We start from the raw sequence: 21,549 nt of genomic DNA, 5'->3' as shown, positions 1-21,549 counted from the left end.
GTTACGTGATTTTATTTCAGTGATTACAAAATAGAGTCGAATGTATGCACTGGGTAGTCGAGCAGATACTTCATGGCGATTCGGTCAACCAAGTAAATGAATGTACTGACCATGCTGCAAACCACTACAGGGAGTCTGAGTGTCAGAATTCTCATCCACTGTGGCGCAACATTGTTATGATAGAAAAATGAGTGATACGGAAGAAAATTTGGTTGTCTCTTGGATTGATGCTAGGTTCGTATACTTATGGTCTGGGTTCGATTCCAACTTCTGCTGATGATCTTTGATAAGGAGAGACAGATTCTGTTCTCTTCTGGCTACGCCAAGTAAAGAAGGTATAATGGCATTGTAGTCTGACATTCATGTTAAACATGATATTCCTTCTCTACCAAGTAGACGTTAGGTTGAACCACAATAAAGTCAGAAGTCGCGACACGTAGAAACTCCATCAACAGTAACCTTTCTTATACTAATTTATTTCTAGTGACGAAACAAACGCTATTTAGGGGCACAGGACACTTATTCCATCTTTTATTTGAGCTTCTGTATGTCGATAAAATTGGTTCTGATCTGGGAATGCAACTCAGACCGCCCTTAACGCGGAATTTGATCCCTTCGTGACAATGCAGCTCGACTGCAATTTGCTGTTTGTTCAAAACTGCAGATTCCTCAACATCTCCACATACTGCGCGTGAAAGGGTTCGAATCCTGGCCTGGCACTAAAGCTTTCATTATGTATTTGAAGCTCTAGCATGAGAACACCTATCTGCTGGTGGGCAATAATTTTGATTTTTAATGTATTTTCATTCGTTGTCAACACTAACGGTATCTGACGTTTTTGAATCCCAGTGAGATACAGAACTGTTTGCGAAATCATTGTAAATTCAAGGATGTTTTTCCGAGCTGCTGGTGGATAAAAATTCGGTAGCTGACGTCTCTTTGTGTGCAGTCAACAACGATATGTGTGGGGCTCGATTCCCAGTCAGCACTGAACTCTTCGTCATATTATTTCTAGTTCAAACATGCTCACATGTCGCTGCTGGTGTAACAAACCCATTTTTAACGTTCGTTTTCTCTAGAATATAACAGCTATAGGTGCCAGGTTGGAGTCCTGGGAAAGAAAAAATTAATGTTTCGTCTCGTCATTTCAGTTAAAACATCTAGCTACTGCCGAGAAAATCCGATATGTCACAGTTGATTGTGCTTCGATGACAATCCAATTAGGTTCTGGGTTCGAATCCCTGTCCAACACAAAGCTTTACCTCGCGGCATTTCAAGTAAGTTACTTGTGAAGAAGCAATATTTAACATCTCTCGTAGTTCGTTAACAAGGACAATAGATGCTGGGTAGGAATTCGCGTCCATTAACAATGTTTACGTTATGTAATTTAAAGTTGATCTTTGCTAACTGATACTGTCTAAAATCGAGGTATATCACTCTCTGTATCCTTAGTCAGGAATGACTGTTAGTTTGCGTCAGTCACGAAGTCTTTGCTTAGTCTGCATGACCTGGGTTTGAATCCATATGCAGAACGAGACGGTTCGTCGTGTCATTTGAAGTTCATACATATTCTCAACTAGCTGCTCGTGAATAACTTAAATTTTTAATGTCATTTTGTGTTAAATAATAAGCACGGTATGTTATTTTGAAGAGGAAATCATGAATACGACGAACTTACTACGTGAATTACCTATCTGACGGAATAATGAGAGTGGTAACATTTCATGTATGTCATTTATTGTAATAAATGTGAGCTTACAAGCCTGAAGAACCGTCTTATCTGTGATAAGATATTTCCTGATATTTGTAGTACCTTGGTATTACTTTACATCTTGAGTTATTGCGATGCAGAGTAGTGTTTTCTAGTGGTGACTTGTTGGAACCATTTTCAATAGTCAAACGACTGTACCGAGGGGCTGCTAGACAGCTGCGCTATGTGGCTTTCATTCGAATCAGGCGAAATGCAATTCAGGTCGTTCGGATACTTTTGAGCACGACTGTACATGCCACTGTGCTCTGGATCTCATCTACCTCTTTCATTAATGCGACTAGAAACTGACGAGCAATAATAGCCCGGCATTTGCTTTTCCCTACATTCTGTTTATGTAGTCGTACCATTTTTAGGTCGCTCCGGGTGGTTACTTACAAATATTGCTATTGCTTCTACTGATTTGTTGTCGATAGCATAATCGTACAGCACTAGATTTCTCGGTCTCTCTTTGCACGCCACGCAACACTTATTTGCGTACCGTCCTCGACATACCATATGGCAGACCCCTCCACTAGAGAAGCATCTGAGGCCACGTGTCACGCCTCACGATAATGTACGAGGTCTGTTCAAAAAATTCCGGAACATTCGTAATTTCGCGTCAATGGTTCTGTTCGTGTGAAATGCAGTTAGCATCCCTGCACACGCCTGTGTTTCATGTACGAGGGGCGTTCAGAAAGTAAGCTCCGATCGGTCGCGAAATGGAAACGACTATGAAAATCCGATAAAGCTTTGCACAGATGTGTTGGGTAGTGTCTCTAGTATAGCCCCAGTTAGCATCACGTCGCTCTTCTCATTTCTGAGCTCGCAGTGAGTGCGTAACGATGTCTAGAAAATAGTGTCTGCCGCCAAGTACGAGGGCCTGGTGAGAAATTTCGCCTGAAGCTATGCAGCTAACATTACATAACTGTCGTGCTGTTTCTTCTTCAAGACAATTCTCAGCCGCATTCTGCAGGGGCAATGAAGATGCTCCTGCATCGTTTTCAAATGGAAATGTTAGATTACCCACAATACAGTCCGCAATTGTCTCCCCCTGAGTTTCATCTCTGGTCACATGAACCGCTGTCTTTGAAGACAACATTTTGACACAGACAACGAGGTGTAGGCCAGCGTGGAGAATTGGCGGAAAGCACTGGCGGCTGCCTTCTATGATGAGGCTATTGAAAAGTTGGTACAACGCTATGACAAACGTCTAAGTCAGAACGGCGACTACGTAGAGAAGTAGCTGAAAGGTGTAGCTAATTGTTACAAGTAAAACATTTCTGATGTTCACTGTGGTTTCAATTTGGCAATCAATCGGAGCTTACTTTCTGAACAGGCCTCGTATAACTGCCAGAAGTTTCATTGTTGTATGTCTGTTAGTTATTGTTCAGTGCTGAATTGAGTAGGACGTTGTGTCGAACAGCTGGCTAATTTCGAGATGGCAGAGTTGGAGGAGCAACGCGTCTGCGGTAAATTTTGCGTGAAACTCAAGAAAATCTTTAGAGAGACACACCAAATGACGCAGAAAGCCTGCGTTGATGCGAGTTTATGCTGTACTCGGTATTACGAATGGTTCACACGGTTTAAAAATGGCCGGACGGAAGTTAACGATGACCATCGTCCAGGACGTCCTTCGACGTCTACCGACCACGCTCATCTCAGGAGCGTCCACGAAACTGTGCGTGCCAATCGAAGAAGGACTATCCGAGAGATTTCAGAAGAACGTAAAACTTCAGTTAGACCATGTCATGAAATCCTGACACAGCACCTTCGAATGCATCGTGTTACCGCCAAGTTCGTCACACGGCTCACGAGTCAAAACCAGAAAGACTTCGCCTCTCAATCTGTGAAGAGCTTTTGGATCCGCAATTGAGAACGAGGTGGTCCTTAAGAGCATCATAACTCTTTTATTTCCAAAGCTGAAACCCCCGTTGAAAGGATGAAGATTTTCAATGATAGACGAGGTAAAAGAAAATTCGTAGACAGCGTTTCGCGCCATGCAAAAAGAGGCGTACCAAGACCGCTTCCGGAAGTAGAAACGGCGTTGGGAGCGGTGTATCAATTGTGGAGGAGAGCATTTAGAGGAAAACCATGCGAAATAAGTAAAAGGTAAGAGTAGAAAAATTTTGTTGACAAAGTTCCGGAATTTTTTGAACAGATCTCGTATCTGAATTCATTGCCCTCATTTTATCAATACAGCTTTCCACTAGCCAGAGAAATGATCTACTTCACGTGTTCTCTGGGTAAGTGCACTGCTGGTCATGAAAATTACAATACCTAGAAGAAGGATAGCAATAGAGTAAAGTAGGAATAATGCATCATTGTTAGTTGTAGGTGATTCGAGGGCTCTGGCTCTGAGCACTATGCGACTTAACTTCTGAGGTCATCAGTCGCTTAGAACTTAGAACTAATTAAACATAACTAACCTAAGGACATCACACATATCCATGCCCGAGGCAGGATTCGAACCTGCGACCGTAACGGTTGCTCGGTTCCAGACTGTAGCGCCTAGAACCGCACGGCCACTCCGGCCGGCGATTCGAGGGTAATGTATCATTTTTATTTGTAGGTGATTGGAGGGTACAGATGTGTGAACATACACTATACAGTGTGTATCACCTTAGGGCGAATACAGACTACTCTGACGCGACGTGGAAACACATGGGCTCACGTCATAACGCGCGTGATGTAAAAATCCAACACAGGGTTTTCTGCGCTTATGTTTATATTGAGCTGACGTGACGTGGGAATGCGTTGGATGATGCAATCTGACGCTACACGCCTTATGACGCGTGGGAAGAATGTCTAAAGTTCTAGATTTTCGTCAGTCGTGGGAAGGCGTCAGAAGTGTGGTTTCTCCTCTACCGTTTGTAGTTATTGTTTGAAGATGGAGGAGATGTTGAATGAATACGTTCGGTCAAATTCGGTGCTGTATGACCCTACAAACCGGGAGTATCGTAACCAGCATTCAAGGAAAGAGGCTTGGGACGAAATAGGAGAAAAACTCGTCATTACAGGTTAGTGAAAACAGTTACTTTTTCTATCATCGGACCAACCAAGCTCAGGAGATGGTAGAATTCAGTTTTTGTCATTCTGTAATACCACTTAAACCGCTCTTCATCTTCTATTAGTTGAGGCATTAAATTTTGGAACCCCCCGAATTCGTCTCGCCCCATATTGATAGGATGCATCCATTCTCTAGACGAGCAAATGGATGCAATACACAGAGTGGCCATTTCTTCTTCTTCTTCTTCCAGCATGTCAAAAAAACGCAGTACATTCATGGTTGCAGGTTCAAAACAAACTGTCGGAAAATACAATGCAGACGAAGTAGTTGTTTCATGCTGCGGTACGTCAGGCCAATCTGAACACAGCTTCATGTCTGACGTGGTCCCACGCTGCCTGACGTGACGTGGGAACACGTCACGTCAGAGTAGTCTGTGTTCACCTTTAACTCTGCCACGTCATATATTAGCGAAATGAAACAAATGATGAAAAATGCAGTTGGCCAGGGATAAACCTACGAGTATGTCAGGGACTCATAAAATGGACAGGAGTGCATACACCCTAAAGCTGAACGAAATCACTTTTGACACAAAGCTAGGGTTTTTTTTAATGGCACATGTATGTTTTCTCTACAGAAATGAAAAGTAGAGGTACAATTCGTGATGACAGACTTGGTTTCACTGTTCTAGCCCTCATACACTCATGCTCATAAATTAAGAATAATTGCAGAATGTGGTGTAACACAACGTGGATCTACACAAAACTGGCGCTAATAGCATAGGCACATAGGTAACACACACGACACAGATCTGTAAGTCCACAGTATTGCTGACAAGTTGAGAAAACCGTCCAGAAACATGTGCTACAAAACGCCATTGTTTCCTGCGCATGTACCCCGACATTAATATGGGTATGATTACCATGCACACGTACACAAGCCGCACAACGGATTGGCATACTCTGGATCAGGTGGTCGAGCAGCTGCTGGGGTATAGCCTCCCATTCTTGCACCAGTGCCTCTCGGAGTTCCTGAAGTGTCCTAGGGGTTTGAAGACGTGCAGAGATACGTCTACCGAGAGCATTCCAGACGTGCTCGATGGGGTTTAGGTCTGGAGAACAGGCAGGCCACTCAATTCGCTTGATATCTTCCGCTCCAAGGTACTCCTCCACGATGGCAACTCGAGCGTTATCATCCATCAGGAGGAGGGTGGGACCCACTGCACCTCTGAAAAGATGGACATACTGTTGCAAAATGACTTCCCGATACACCTGACCTGTTACAGTTCCTCTGTCAAAGACATACAGGGGTGAACGTGCACCAATCATAATCCCACCCCACACCATCAAACCATGACCTCCATACAGGTCCCTTTCAAGGACATTAAGGGGTTGGTATCTGGTTCCTGGTTCACGCCAGATGAAAACCCGGCTAGAATCACAGTTCACACTATACCTGGACTCCTCCGTGAACATAACCTGGGACCACTATTCCAATGACCATGTACTGTGTTCTTGACACCAGGGTTTACGGGCTCTCCTGTGACCAGGGGTCAGTGGAATGCACCTTGCAGGTCTCCGGGCGAATAAACCATGTCTGTTCAGTCGTCTGTAGACTGTGTCTGGAGACAACTGTTCCATTGGCTGCAGTAAGGTCCCAAGCAAGGCTACCTGCAGTACTCCGTGGTCGTCTGCGGGCACTGATGGTGAGATGTCGGTCTTCTTGTGGTGTTGTACACTGTGGACGTCCCGAACTGTACCGCCGGGACACGTTTCTTGTCTGCTGAAATCGTTACCGTAATCTTGAGATCACACTTTGTGGCACACGGAGGGCCCGTGCTACGACCTGCTGTGTTTGACCAGCCTCCAGTCGCCTTAGTATTCTACCCCTCATAACGTCATCAGTATGTGTTCTTTGAGCCATTTTCAACACACAGTCACCATAGCACGTCTGAAAGCGTCTGCAGACTTACTTGCTGCACCGTACTCTGACATGCACCAACACACCTCTGCGTATGTGGACTGCTACCAGCGCCACCGTGCGACGACCGCAAGTCAAATGCACCGCATGGTCATACCCCGAGGTGATTTAAACCCGCAAACCGCCCACCAGAGCATTGTTTCACCATGTATTAGCATTATCCTTAATTTATGAGCATGAGTGTGCATTATGAAATATCAGATTTTAAAGATGACAACGGCGCTTTGGTTTCTGCCGTAATGCGCAGGCAGTCGCTGTTTGCACTGTCTTGGAGCCTGCTGTCATGGGTGTCACACAATGGTCAGAAATGCAGTCTATAAAAGTAAACGAACATCACTTTCAACACATAGTTACGTTTATTTAAATGGCACATGTATGTTTCTTTTTACAGAAATGAAAATTATAGGAACACTCAGTTCATATTCACTTACTATGTTTCCTTCTCTTCCTTTTACTAATATCGAATTCCAGTCACCTATCACTATTAAACTGTCGTCTTCCTTAACTATCTGAATAATTTCTTTTATCTCATCATACATTTCTTCATTCTCTTCATCATCTGCCGTGCTAGTTGGCATATCAACTTGTACGGCTGTGGTGGGTGTGGGATTCGTATCTATTTTGGCTACAATAATGCGCTCACTATGCTGTTCATAGGGGCTTGCATGCATTTCTGTTTTCTTTTTCATTATTAAAGCTACTCCTGCATTACCCACATTTGATTTTGTATTTATAGCCCTGTCCTGTTCGGCCGGCCGCGTGGCCGAGCGGTTCTAGGCGCTACAGTCTGGAACTGCGCGACCGCTGCGGTCACAGGTTCGAATCCTGCCTCGGGCATGGATGTGTGTGATGTCCTTAGGTTAGTTAGGTTTAAGTAGTTCTAAGTTCTAGGGGACTGATGACCACAGATGTTAAGTCCCATAGTGCTCAGAGCCATTTGAACCATTTTGAAGCTGTCTTGTTCCACCTGCCCGCGAACTTCACTAATTTCCACATCTAACTTTAACCTTTTAATTTCCTTTTTAAATTTTCTAACCTACCTGCCCCATTAAGGGATCTAACGCTCCACGAACCGATCCGTGGAACGCCTGTTTTGTTTCCTCCTGAATGTTCCTTACCGAAAGATCCAAATAGGGAACTATTTTACCTCAGAAATATTTAACCCACGACGATTCCATCATTATTTTACCACATAGTAGAGCTGTAGACCCTCAGGAAAAATTATGGCTGTATTTTCCCATTGCTTTTAGCAGTTCGCAGTACCAGCGCAGCAATGCCATTTTGGTTGATGTTACAAGGTCATATCAGTCAATTATCCAGATTGTTACCCCTGCAATTACTGTAAAGGCTGCTACCCTTCCTCAGGAATCATACGTACTATGTCTGACCTCTCAACAGATACTCCTCCGTTGTAGTTGCACCTACGGTACGGCTATATGTATCACTGAGACACGCAAGCCTCCACATCAACGGAAATGTCCGTAGTTCATGCAGAGGAATTACTTACTATGACTGAAAATAATAAAATGCAGTTATACATTTTGCATGTCCATACTATTAGCCGATAACGAATTTATTATTTCACAAATGCTCTTGCTGTAACATAACCAGCAACATGCCTGCATGAAAGAAAGAGCACCCCCAACTTTTCCTGGAAGTAAATTTTACACAGACGAGCATTGTTGAAAGCCCTCTTACTCAAACGATGCTTTCGGGATAACTACATTTCCAGCCATATTTGATGGACTGGTCCCGGCGGAGGTTCGAATCCTCCCTCCGGCATGGGTGTGTGTGTTTGTCCTTAGGATAATTTAGGTTAAGTTGTGTGTAAGCTTAGGGACTGATGACCTTAGCAGTTAAGTCCCTTAAGATTTCACACACATTTGAACATTTGAATTTGATGAACATTGAATATTAGTTGCATATCCTTTGCAGTCATTTTTGCGTCTTTGAACTGACAAATAACATTTACACATTCTTCACCCTACGCAATAATCACAAACAAACACTTGGAAGACTACATAACACGTTCAGCCCATGAATTGTGCATTTATTCCCAACCTCTCAACCCTCCACTACAATGGGAACACATGGTTAGATTTCCAACTTCATTTTCCAGACATTGTTTAGTAGTTAACGATCAGCTATCAAACGATCCTAGCTGCGTCTCAAATGTTCTATGTTTTTGGTGAGCTAACCCAGTGTGTTGCATATCATGTATTGAACTGCACAATGAGACCGATTCAAGAGATGACTGCAGATATAGTTCAGTGCTGTATAGGCTACAAGTATTGAACAAAAAAATTTCGACTCACCACAGATCTACTTTCACAGGTGTACCTCCCCAGCACCCCAGATATCCACTACGTTAGAGAGAAAGAGAGAGAGATTTGCTTTCTGAGCTACTTATATAACACAAAAATCCAACATCGTGATACATATGGTCATGTGATCATTTAGTCTCTTCTGGTCACGCCTTCTACATTTGCTTGTAGATGCAATCAAATAATAAACAACTACACCAACTGCATTATTTTGTGCATATGTTGCGTTTTGACCTAAGACTATCACGCTGCATCTTCCTAACGTAACAATCAACTAGTTGTAATTATACAGAAATAGTTCAGTGTAGTAAATACATTCATGCTTACAATACACTTCAAAAGCAACAAAGTATTCGGACTCTGTAAATCAGTCTTCCATTGCTGGACCATGTCTTCCAATCGTGAACACCATCGTAATCATCCTCTTCTTCTTCTTCCTCAATGTAATCATCATCTTCGTCTCCACCTTCTACTTTCATAAATACATTTTTTTGACGTATTCTTCCTGAGTTCTCTTTCTCTTTTGGAATAGTTGTTACAATATCTGCAGTGGTTGAAAAGCTGACGTACATGATTTTTGAATCACCTCTCCAAACACACTGTAGCTTCAGGTGTTTTAACTTGGCATGCACGTTTCCTTCCTAAGTTCAGGCCTGATTCATTTTCACTCTTTATTCTGATTTGCCGTGTGTTAAAAGGTTTCTCAAAATTCTCGGCAGCTCTTATAATCAATAAACGTTCAGCAAATGTTTGTTTTCCATTTTCAAAACGTCCACAGCCCACTTTCCACCCATACGAAAAAAAATTGATTTCATTATTATCAGTGGATAATGATGACCAGTTGGTAATGATGGTCAGTGGATAACAATGGTCAATGGAGAGTTATAGTCAGTGGATAATGATTGTCAGTTGAGAATGATGATCAATATGGTCAGTGGTGAATGATGGTCACTGTAGAATTATGCTCAGTGTAGAACGATGGTCAGTGGAGAATAATACTCAGTGGAGAATTATGATCAATATGGTCAATGGAGAATTATGATCAGCAGATAATTATTGTCAGTGGAGAATAATAGCCAGTGGGGTATGATGGTCAAAGAAAAAGATGGTAACTACAGAATGATGGTCAACTGAGAATGACAGCCAAAGTAGAATTATTGTCAGTGGAGATCGGTGCTTAATGTGTAATGATGGTCATTGGAGAATTATTTCATTGAATTGTGGTCAGTGGAGAATTATGGTCATGGAGAATAATGGTCAGTGTAGAATTATGGTCAATGTAGAATGATGGTCAGTAGAGTGATAGTCAGTGGGTAATGATAGTCAACAGAGAATTATGGTCAATGGAGAATTACAATCATTAGAAAATGATAATCAATGGAGAATGATGTTCAATTGATAACAATGGTCAATGTAGAATTATAGCCAATGAAAAATTATAGTCTGTGGGAAATGATGATCAGTGGAGTATTACGGCTGACGGAAATTGATGGTCAGTAGACAATGACACTGAGTGGAGAATGATGGTCATTGTAGAATTATGGTCACTTGACAGTGTGACTGACATTATTCTATTATATTTCTTACACCAAGCACTCTTCTCACTCTACATCCAAACAAAAACTGAGAAGATCACTCACATTATGCCTCTAAAACATAGTTGCAGTTCCTCAGGAAGATCCATCCGTGTTAGATGCAGGGTTGGGTCTGGAGGCTCCTACCACAAACCCATACATATACAAAATAACGTAATTGGGCTCATGTTTCCAATTGACTTGCATCTACAAGCAAATATAGAAGGCATGACGGAAGTGACATCGTGATCATGTGACCAGAAATGTCACAATCCTGGATCTTTGAAAGTAAATCTCCCTCTCTAACATAGTGGATGTCTGGGGTGTTGCGGAGGTAAACCTGAGAAATTGGGTCTATGATGAGATGAACTCTTTGTAGTATGATACTTGTAGTCTGTACAGAATAATTCTGCATTCATCTCCTGAATCAGTATACCTCATGATATGCAAGACAGTGGGTTACCTTGCCCTAAATATAGTACTTATGAGGTGGAGTTAGCATCCTTCGATGTTGGGCGATTAGTTATTGAACAATGCGCAGACATACTATGTGAAACTCGACTCTTTTATACTAGTAACAGATATCATATCATGTGTTTCCATTGTGCTGGGGGATTGAGAATTTGGAAAGAATTACACTATCGTTAGGCTGAATATGGTGTGTGGGTTTCCAAGTGCTTGTTTCTGATTCTTGCGTAAAGGTAAATATTATGTAGATGATATTTGTCAGTTCAAAGATACAAAAATTACCGCAAACGATGCAACAAATATTAACCTTCTATCATATCTTCAGAAAGCTGGCAATATTGTTATCTTGAAACCAGTTTCAGAATACCATGTGACTGAGAGAACTTTCAACACTGCTTTCCTGAGTACAGTTTACTTCCAGGACGAGGTGGTTGCGCTATTTCTAATATGCAGACATATTGCTGCTTGCATCATATGGATACCTGCCCTCTCCTCCTGTGCTATGTATTGGAAATGTACTTCAGCTACAGTAAGAATATTCTTGACATATTAAATTCGGTATCAGCTAATAATTTTGACAAATAAAATCTTTAACTGCATGATTCTTATTTTCATTCATAGTGAGTAATATCTGTGTTGTTGAACACAATGGGAACTCCACAATTTGTAGCAGAAATTTTCTGTATTACTTAAACTGAATATGAGAGATGGAGACTATCACACATATAAACGAAATAATAAGCAATCAGGTCCATAAAAGGAATTTAATTTCTTTACCAGTTTCAGGCACTTAGTGCCCTTCTTCAGAAGGTTGTGAAGGAAAAAAAAACACAAATAAGTAGATGTCACATAAGAATACTAAAATTAGGGATGAAATGCTTAAAGATTTTAAAAATTAAAAGATAAAAAATGGTACATACTTATGTCTATCGCATTATTTGTAAGTGTCAACAGTAAGATGCACACAGCAAAATGCCATAATCCTGTACAGCTACAGTTTCTGAGGATGGATAAAATACTAAACCTAAGATCAAGCCAGATGCAAAGAGCCATCTACCTGTACCAGAAATATAAACTGAAGGTTGTGAAGATCTCCAACCACATTAATTTTATTAAAGGAAGTGTCGCTAATAATGTAACATCTCAATATGTTTCTGCTTACGTGAAAGTGCCTACAAATGGTCACTATGACTGGTGGACTTGGAAACTTGAAAAGTGTGTCGTTAGCAATTCGATAAAATGTTTATTCACAGTAAAAGGCAAACTAAGTATTAGTGCTTACAGTTTATACGACGACATAACTAGTGTTTTACATAATTTGCAATTAGACAGTGTTTGTTTCCATATTGATGAATGGCTAGAGAAACAAAAAGAGTTAATACAAAAAGAACATGTTAGAAGTTAGAGTGCCTTATGTCTAAGCAAGTTAAATCAAGTCGTGCTTACGTATCTACTTCAAACTTTGAATTTTATAGTACAAATATTAATAAAATTGACATTTTATTTTAATCATAGAGAATCTGATTGCTTCATAAAGGTTTAAAATATAATATAAAACCAACAATCAATCAAAAAGCTGTTGTAGAACTGATTTCTATTGTTAAATTATGGCTAGATTCACTTAAAATGGATACAAAAGAACACACTAAAGTGGCATGCAAAAGACTGATACTATTGATAGGAATGTGGATTCCAGAGATAAGAATATCTCTACTGACTAGAGTATTTAGAATGAAATCAATAAGAAACTTAAAAATAATGATGCACTAGTATACAAAGCAGACAAGGGCAACACAGCAGTGATTATGTATAAAGAGGGTTGTAGCAAAAACAGAAGAATTTTTAATGCTATCAACATTAAATTAGCTAACAATAATTTGGTGGATGCTTCTAACAAAGAAATTATGGGGAGCAATTAATGCTAGTGAGCACCTATTTCACCCTAAAGAAAAACATAAACTTATTTACATCAGTCCTAAAACTCCTTCACTCAGAGGGCAAGTCAAGATTCAAAAACAACATTGGCCCATTAGACCAATAGTCAATTCTACTGGCACCACTGCTTATCAGCTATGTAAAAACTAAATGTTTTACTACACGTATTTTATAAAAACGAAAATACTTCTACAACCTAAAATGGTAAATGATTTATCAATGCTCTTAGCAACATTAAACAGCCCAACAACTTTATCTCACTATCATTTGATATTGAAAACTTGTATACCCATGTACCTGTTGTAGAAAGCATCCAAACCATTGAGAATAGTGTTAAACCACAAAATACTCTCTAAAATGATGAAACAGATTAATTTAATGGTTTATTTCACACCGCACCAAAATAAAATATTTTCCCCTTTAATACTAAGTTACACTACCGGCCATTAAAATTGCTACACCAAGAAGAAATGCAGATGATAAACGGGTATTCATTGGACAAATATATTATACTAGAACTGACATGTGATTACATTTTCACGCAGTTTGGGTGCACAGAACAACCACCTCTGGCCGTAATAACGGCCTTGATACGCCTGGGCATTGAGTCAAACAGAGCTTGGATGGCGTGTACAGGTACAGCTGCCCAAGCAGCTTCAACACGATACCACACTTCATCAAGAGTAGTGACTGGCGTATTGTGACGAGCCAGTTGCTCGTTTGTTTTCAATTGGTGAGAGATCTGGAGAATGTGCTGGCCAGGGCAGCAGTCGAACATTTTCTGTATCCAGAATGGCCCGTACAGGACCTGCAACATGCGGTCGTGAATTATCCTGCTGAAATGTAGGGTTTCGCAGGGACGAATGAAGGGTAGAGCCAAGCGTCGTAACACATCTGAAATGTAACGTCCACTCTTCAAAGTGTCGTCAATGCGAACAAGAGGTGACCGAGACGTGTAACCAATGGCATCCCATACCATCACGCCGGGTGATACGCCAGTATGGCGATGACGAATACACGCTTCCAATGAGCGTTCACCGCGATGTCGCTAAACACGGATGCGACCATCATGATGCTGTAAACAGAACCTGGATTCATCCGAAAAATTGACGTTTTGCCATTCGTGCACCCAGGTTCGTCGTTGAGTACACCATCGCTGGCGCTCCTGTCTGTGATGCAGCGTCAAGGGTAACCGCAGCCATGGTCTCCGAGCTGATAGTGCATGCTGCTGCAAACGTCATCTAACTGTTCGTGCAGATGGTCGTTCTCTTGCAAACGTCCCCATCTGTTGACTCAGGGATCGAGACGTGGCTGCACGATCCTTTACAGCCATGCGGATAAGATGCCTGTCATCTCGACTGCTAGTGACACGAGGCCGTTGGGATCCAGCACTGCGTTCCGTATTACGCTCCTGAACCCATCGATTCCATATTCTGCTAACAGTCATTGGATCTCAACCAACGCGAGCAGGAATGTCGCGATACGATAAACCGCAATCGCGATAGGCTACAATCCGACCTATATCAAAGTCGGAAACGTGATGGTACGCATTTTTCCTCCTTACACGAGGCATCACAACAACGTTTCACCAGGCAACGCCGGTCAACTGCTGTTTGTGTACGAGAAATGGGTTGGAAACTTTCCTCATGTCAGTACGTTGTAGGTGTCGCCACCGGCGCCAACCTTGTGTGAATGCTCTGAAAAGCTAATCGTTTGCATATCACAGCATCTTCTTCGTGTCGGTTAAATTTCGCGTCCGTTGCAATGCACCTTCGTGGTGTAGCAATTTTAATGGCCAGTAATGTATTAATGAATTCAGTATTGTATTACTTATTGCTCTTGTATATTTTTAGGACACGGCATTTTGCCCTACGTGTCTTATTGTTGACACTCGCAAATAATGCGATAGGTATAAGCATGAACCATTATTTATTCTTAAAAATTTTTTAACTTTTCGTCATTGATTCTAAAATTCTACCTGCTCTGCCAAATGCTCTGCATCATACGAAGTGTCTTAAGGCAACAGCACAGAGAAGTTGTAAATGTCGGATTTATACTATGTCTCAGTTTATAAATTCGGTAATACATCTGATTTTATTATGATGGTCTTCTCTCCCTGTGCAGGCGAGAGATTCGAATATCGTTAAAAGATATCGCCGCAACGAGGGAAAAAAAAAACCGCTGAGTCAAGAATCGTATCTTTGTGCCCTAGCCATCGCCTGCACCCGCCAGGTGCTATGTCACTGATACAAACGGATAATCTAAATAATTAAATTGAGAGCCAGTTCACATGGCGAGAAATTTTTCAGTGATCGGAGTACACTGACTGGGTAGTTCAAATGGGAATCCCTGGAGGGAAGACGATGTTCTTTTCGTCGAACACTATTGCGAACCGACATTAGAAGCTGACTACAGAAGGACTCTACCGCCAGCGGCATATTTTTCGCATGACAGCGCTATTAAAAACTCGATCACGATGACTATGTTACTTTCACCTTTCATAAAAAGCTGTTTGGGTTCTACAGACACACTGATAGTGTTACGCTTTCTGCTGTCTGTGATTTTGAATCAAGTCTATCCATTCAACCGCATACATGCGTTGGATCCTATGGAGACGCCTTTTAATGATTACGGCCACCGGTGAATCATATTCGTGCTACTCTCACATCTCGAAACGCGTCGTCTTTTTCGAATTTATCTGCTAAGGATCCCGTACAGAAAAACTCCAGCGTGGTTTTTTAGACAGTCCCTCGGCATCTTGTAACTGTTCCTCAGTCTCTACCCCGCCCTCACTGCAGCTTTGTCCATGCGATCGTTCCAATTTAAGTCAGAACCGAAAGGAAGTCAGAGAGTTCTATATCTAAGACCTTATGCACCCCATGGAGAAACAGTGTGAGCTGAGTCAATGCCACAGGCCCATGTTTTGACCGGTCGGGCCGGCCGGGTGGCCGAGCGGTTCTAGGCGCTACAGTCTGGAACCGCGCGACCGCTACGGTCGCAGGTTGGAATCCTGCCTCGGGCATGGATGTATGTGATGTCCTTAGGTTAGTTAGGTTTAAGTATTTCTAAGTTCTAGGGGACTGATGACCTGAGAAGTTAAGTCCCATAGTGCTCAGAGCCATTTGAACCATTTTTGACCGGTCGGTGGAAATGGGACTATGTTGTCATAGCTCAGTCAACCTTGTACAGTGTGTAAGGCCAGCACCAAACTAAGCTTTCTCCTAATCGACAACGCCGGCCGAAGTGGCCGCGCGGTTCTGGCGCTGCAGTCTGGAACCGTGAGACCGCTACGGTCGCAGGTTCGAATCCTGCCTCGGGCATGGATGTGTGTGATGTCCTTAGGTTAGTTAGGTTTAACTAGTTCTAAGTTCTAGGGGACTAATGACCTCAGCAGTTGAGTCCCATAGTGCTCAGAGCCATTTGAACCATTTGAGCCTAATCGACAACATATTTCTATCATCCAGTTCGTACCGAATATGATTCCAACACTCAAAAACGGAGTAACAAAAACTGCTCAAAATCTTCTACAAAAACTCATATTTAAACAGAACTTGTTTTCTGATTGGCATGCTTCGATTCCAAACTGTAGTTATAACTGTTAATCCTCTTAGCGGAAAAATAGGCATCTTTACTTGATCATTGTGCTCTTGACATAACGTCTCTGTTTTTCGGGTCGCCTCCAAGTCAGGATCCAATAAAATATCAACATCAACTCCTCAAACTACTGCTGTAAAAATCGGTTTAATGACACCCTTAGTACACTGTACGTCTTCCCTTAATAAGTTGCCCATAAAGTCACTACCAAACTCGTTAGAATTTGAGTTAACTAAATCTGTCATATATGTCATTCCAGCAATCTTTAGACAAAATTAAATATTTTTATGAACAAGATATTTTGAGACAATATCTAGACTCCTAAGGTTCTATGTCAGTTCGAAGTGTTTCTGCTCTTGAAAAGCTTTTCCCATACCCGTGAAACGTCGTTTCTCGTACGAGTGGTTTCTCATAAGCTCGGTGTTGAACTAACCAGTTGAAAGCAACACGATTAACAGCGGCAAGCGCTCTATGGAAACCTCAAAATTAACATTGTACCACCAGTGATATCTCTCTACTCGTGATTGAGCAATTACTTGTCCACATGCCTGAACTTAAAACGACATGACGAAATTTTTTGTTCTAGAACTGGATTGAAATCAAGTACCGATAGCCACTGTAACTAAGCAAAGCTTTCGTGCTTGATCGAGACTAGATCACAGTAACATTCGTCGCTGGTGACTGGGCCTAAAGGGTCGTAAAATATCGAAGTTTTTACCAGTACCAGTTAGGAAATCATAACTTGATTTTTTTTCCTCTGCCTGGAATCCTATCAAGTCCCCTTATCTTCCTGTTAGTTAACCAAAAAAAAAACGTTTAATATAATTTCAAGTGACAAAGTTTCTACTTATTTAAAACAAAGCGCCATAATTTAAAGTTTTGTGACGGGAGCTCGAAACCAGAACGTAATTAAATTGTGAACTAAGTAAAATCAGATGTTATATATCGAATTTTTTTTCACCAGCAGCGAGATGTTTAAATTCGAACTTTTCTTCCTGACCAGGAATCGAAGCCGGCCCCTACCGCCGTTGATTTCTGTCTACGAACTGTTTGCTCCCCAGTAGTGAGATGTGTGCATGTTTGACTAGAAATTATGCCACCTATCGTTATTGTTGATAACACGTGAAGATACATTAAAAATAAAAATTATTTATCACTAGTACTTCGGTGTGCATATACGGGGGCTAGAAATGAAGCCATGAATATTTTTGTGCTGGACCAGGATTCTAACCCACATATGTGCCTTTCGTGGAGACCTAGAGGAGCTCGCAGTCTTGGGAAAAACAACCAAACGATCGGACTATATCGTTCCGTGTGAGTCAGGTACCACGAAAGAGGAGATCCGAATTCGAATCCCGGTCCAACACCAAATTTCTCAACATCTCAAGTTCAAGTAAAATAAGAGCTCTGTGACCTGAATTGACCAGTGGATCATTACATGAAATGAGATTTATAGTGTAAGGAAGCTCACTGGCGACAGAGTTTCTGCTTGCCGCAACTCCTGCCTCTGCTATGGCCCAACCTAAACCGGCTCTGCCCCAGTTGGTAGCCAAGGGTATGATGTCTATTATGCGGATGCTGAACTACGATGTAACCTGACTCTCTTCACTTGGCATTACTAGACGAGAAGGAGACGTGCTGGTGTTAAAATACATCAAGGAAGTGGGAATCAAACCCATACCTAACAACTAAAAACCTAGGAATATTCCACGAGACAAGTGTAGTCGCCTGTGCTGCATTCATAATTGTATCGTAACGTATGATGCGCTTAGGTTACAAATTAGTCACGATGAAAAAAAATTCAGTTATCTATTTACTGGTTAATTGGCAGCAGGCTTCTGAATCGTAAATTATTATAGTCTCATGTCAGCGGCATGTGAAGACGCTTTCAGCCATCATAGCCTCGGTTCGAAGCAGTTTTGAAATTTTCACTATTCCGAGAAAATTCTTAGATCGAGAAAGACCATTGCAGTCTATGAAGTTACCAAATGCTTCGATTATTACTACCATTATCGCTACTAACTTCCTCGTTCTGCTACTGCTACACGCGTGCTTGAAGGAAGCATTTGGTCATTTTCCGAAGCAGTTGCCCAAAAACCGGTAAATATTTAGTTCACAGCAAACGGTTACGGCGTTCTGTGGCAAGTGGATCGTAACAAGTGGTTATTTAGTTCTTGCCATTTTTAGGGAATACTTTTCAAGTTAATATCGGACATCTCCAATTATTCGTAGATTACATTAAAACCTGACTGACTGATGAAGACGTTACTTCATAAAAGAAACTGCCTTCCACTACTTTATTTATTTGCACTTAGCAACGACGCTTGTAAAATACTAAAACTGGCGGTAAACACCAGTTTCAAAGCCAGAGGATGTTAATGTCTTCTGTTAAATGTCATGATCATTCTCTCCAGGTGACTTTGTCGACATCACCTATTTCGGGTAGTTTAAGGAAGAAAATAGTGCAGAAGATCAACTGTTTTCCATCACAATAAACTTATTTTACGTAGTTCAAGTTCACATTTTTGGGAAATTACTCTAACTGTAGTTTCCACTTCAACAATGTAGAAAAATTGTTCAACGTTGCAAAACTGACATCCGATCCAGAGGCCTTACACTTAGTCGCCAAGCAGAAATTCTAGCTCTGTGGAACACGTTTCACTAAACTGATATGGCGAAAATTGTTCACCACTGTTCTTTCTCACCGGGAAATACGCAGTTGATTTCTTAGGCTCTATAACTATATTGCGTCAGTAGTATCGCGTGCAAGCAATTCATGCAACTTCAGAATTTACTAGTATCGTGGCTTCCAGTTCTGTATATTCCTGATCTAAACTGGCTCATCATCATTTCAAGCTCCAGGTACTACAAAGTCATACTAACACCAACAGTTTGCTCGTACTGCCTGTCACAAAGGTCTAGACATTACTGCAAACAATCTTCACAAACAAGCACACAATGTTCATTGAATACGTTGTTAGAACAGTTTGAACGACAATTTTCCTTTCTAATTCTTGTGGGCACCAAAAGTATCTTCTTCTGGGCTTTTTTATCTGGCGAATGGCATCCATTTACTGGTTCCTTTAGACTCTACATTTAGCAAAAGCTTGTAGGACATTTGTCTGTAAATTTGGAGTTTTCGTTCTGCATCCCAGATGTGGACAAATAAGTTCTAGGGCCAAGTGTTTCAAGAAAATCCTCCTCATATGCCATTTTCCATTATGATATTCTGGATACTGAGTTGTGAATAAACAGAAAGAATTCATAGTTGCAACATCCATTACATTAGCCTATAAAGAAATGGGCATATCCTTGTCTGTCTTTTGTAAGTGTAAGTACGTACTTTTTGGTCAAGAGAATCTACACCTTATTCTGTTTTGTTATAAAATATAATCATTCTTTTCTTCTTTCAGTGGGTCTTATCAACTGTGGTGTCGTGATGCATGGAACTTAGTGGCACACACTTATTCTTCTTCGGTACATAACTCACAATAGTCGAATCATGCCTGAATCCAAACTTTGAAGATAGCACCGCCCGTGTCTTAAATGGTTTCATTTCATGTGGAATTTGCGGTTTGATATGGCGAAGAGTATCGAGACCGATGTAATTTTATCCTTCAAGAAATCTTGAAACAGGGAAACACTGGTAAAGTAATTGTCCATCGTGATATTGGTTTAGCTTCCTCTAATCGTCTTTGCCACGGTCTTTACCAAATGAGCTGCAACATTAGCTTGGCGAGAGTGATCTGGATTCTTTTCTGACTACACTAGCCCATCTATAGTGTATGATGCCAAAGAGCTGCAGAGCCAGAATATCTTTATTCTGTGTTTTCCTGGCTTGCTTGGGATAAATTGTAGAAATCTGCAACGATCTCTGAAAAACACTAGCTGCTCACCTGTTGTGGAGTTCTCTCTTGGATGAAATTTTTGTCTGCGGTTGTTTAGGACGAGTTCCCACACATTGCTGAAAGCTGCCATATGATCATTTTGTCTCCTAGCTTGTCAGGTGCATGCATCGTCGAACCTTATGACGCTCCATATTTCTTCAGACATGTTTATAGAAAAAGTTGCCATATAAACAGGGCTACCACTAGAGTCGTGAAATAATTCTCTTATAGTAACATACTGGCTTCTGTAACAGCCAGTTAATAGGAGAATTCCAAAAAATGCATTGATTTCCATGTTTGTGACATTACGCCATGTTTGATCTTTTATAACTGCTGAGTTTCGTCCTCCCAGATCTGTGGAATGAACTGTTTCATCCACATATTATTTGTGATGAAGTAGCTCCAAGTGTCTTTTGGCGTTTGTGTATTTGTTCCGCTAACAGGTCCTGGAAAAACTCACATCATACAGGGTGTCCTATTTACCTTCCTCACCCAAAATAACTTTTTTTCTGATGCGTTAAATGTAAAACGGTTTCAACAAATGATTTTTAACATCATTGTATAGTTGTTGCTGAGGGTATACGTTTCATGTATCCCCACATATGCAAGAGATACGGGGTTAAATTTTTTAAATGGAACCATGTACATTTTATTCAGGAATACACTTACCCTCTCTAAGAGCTATTCAAAAATGTATCAGACTGAACCATTTTTGTCAATGAAACGTAGATGTGCAAAGGATAAAAAGTACACAGGTTGTGAAGAAACCGAGCTCTTTACTGCCTTGATTGTACATATTACGTACCAAATGTAGTGCTGAAGTAGAGGTGTGGGTTTTGTTTATGATTTCTGAATTCATGTAAACACAAGTACTCCTCTGCCCCCAGTGCACGTCATTTGTTATTGCTTTAGCTCACAGTACACTGCATACCAGTGTAGTCGTGCGTAAGAGTAACTTAGTAGTTGCGTAGCGGTAGTACAAATTGTGAATACAGTTTTTGTTGTGTAAAGATGTATGATGTACACGCGTTAC

The 21,549-nt window shown here is 41.2% G+C and overlaps 1 protein-coding gene across 1 annotated transcript in view; it reads left to right on the top strand.

Moving 5' to 3' along the window:
* Nucleotides 1–20,083, top strand: part of LOC126249133 (motor neuron and pancreas homeobox protein 1-like) — a 348,670-nt gene extending 328,587 nt beyond the window's left edge. Inside the window, exon 4 of the mRNA XM_049950786.1 lies at nucleotides 20,043–20,083. Coding sequence (XP_049806743.1) covers nucleotides 20,043–20,083 — 41 coding nt within the window. The remainder of the gene's footprint in view (nucleotides 1–20,042) is intronic.
* Nucleotides 20,084–21,549: the final 1,466 nt, after the last annotated feature.

This window comes from Schistocerca nitens, chromosome 3, assembly GCF_023898315.1.
Source record: "Schistocerca nitens isolate TAMUIC-IGC-003100 chromosome 3, iqSchNite1.1, whole genome shotgun sequence".
Taxonomy (NCBI): domain Eukaryota; kingdom Metazoa; phylum Arthropoda; class Insecta; order Orthoptera; family Acrididae; genus Schistocerca; species Schistocerca nitens.
Note: the sequence above shows the minus strand (reverse complement) of the source record. Positions and strands in the feature narration are given on the sequence as shown.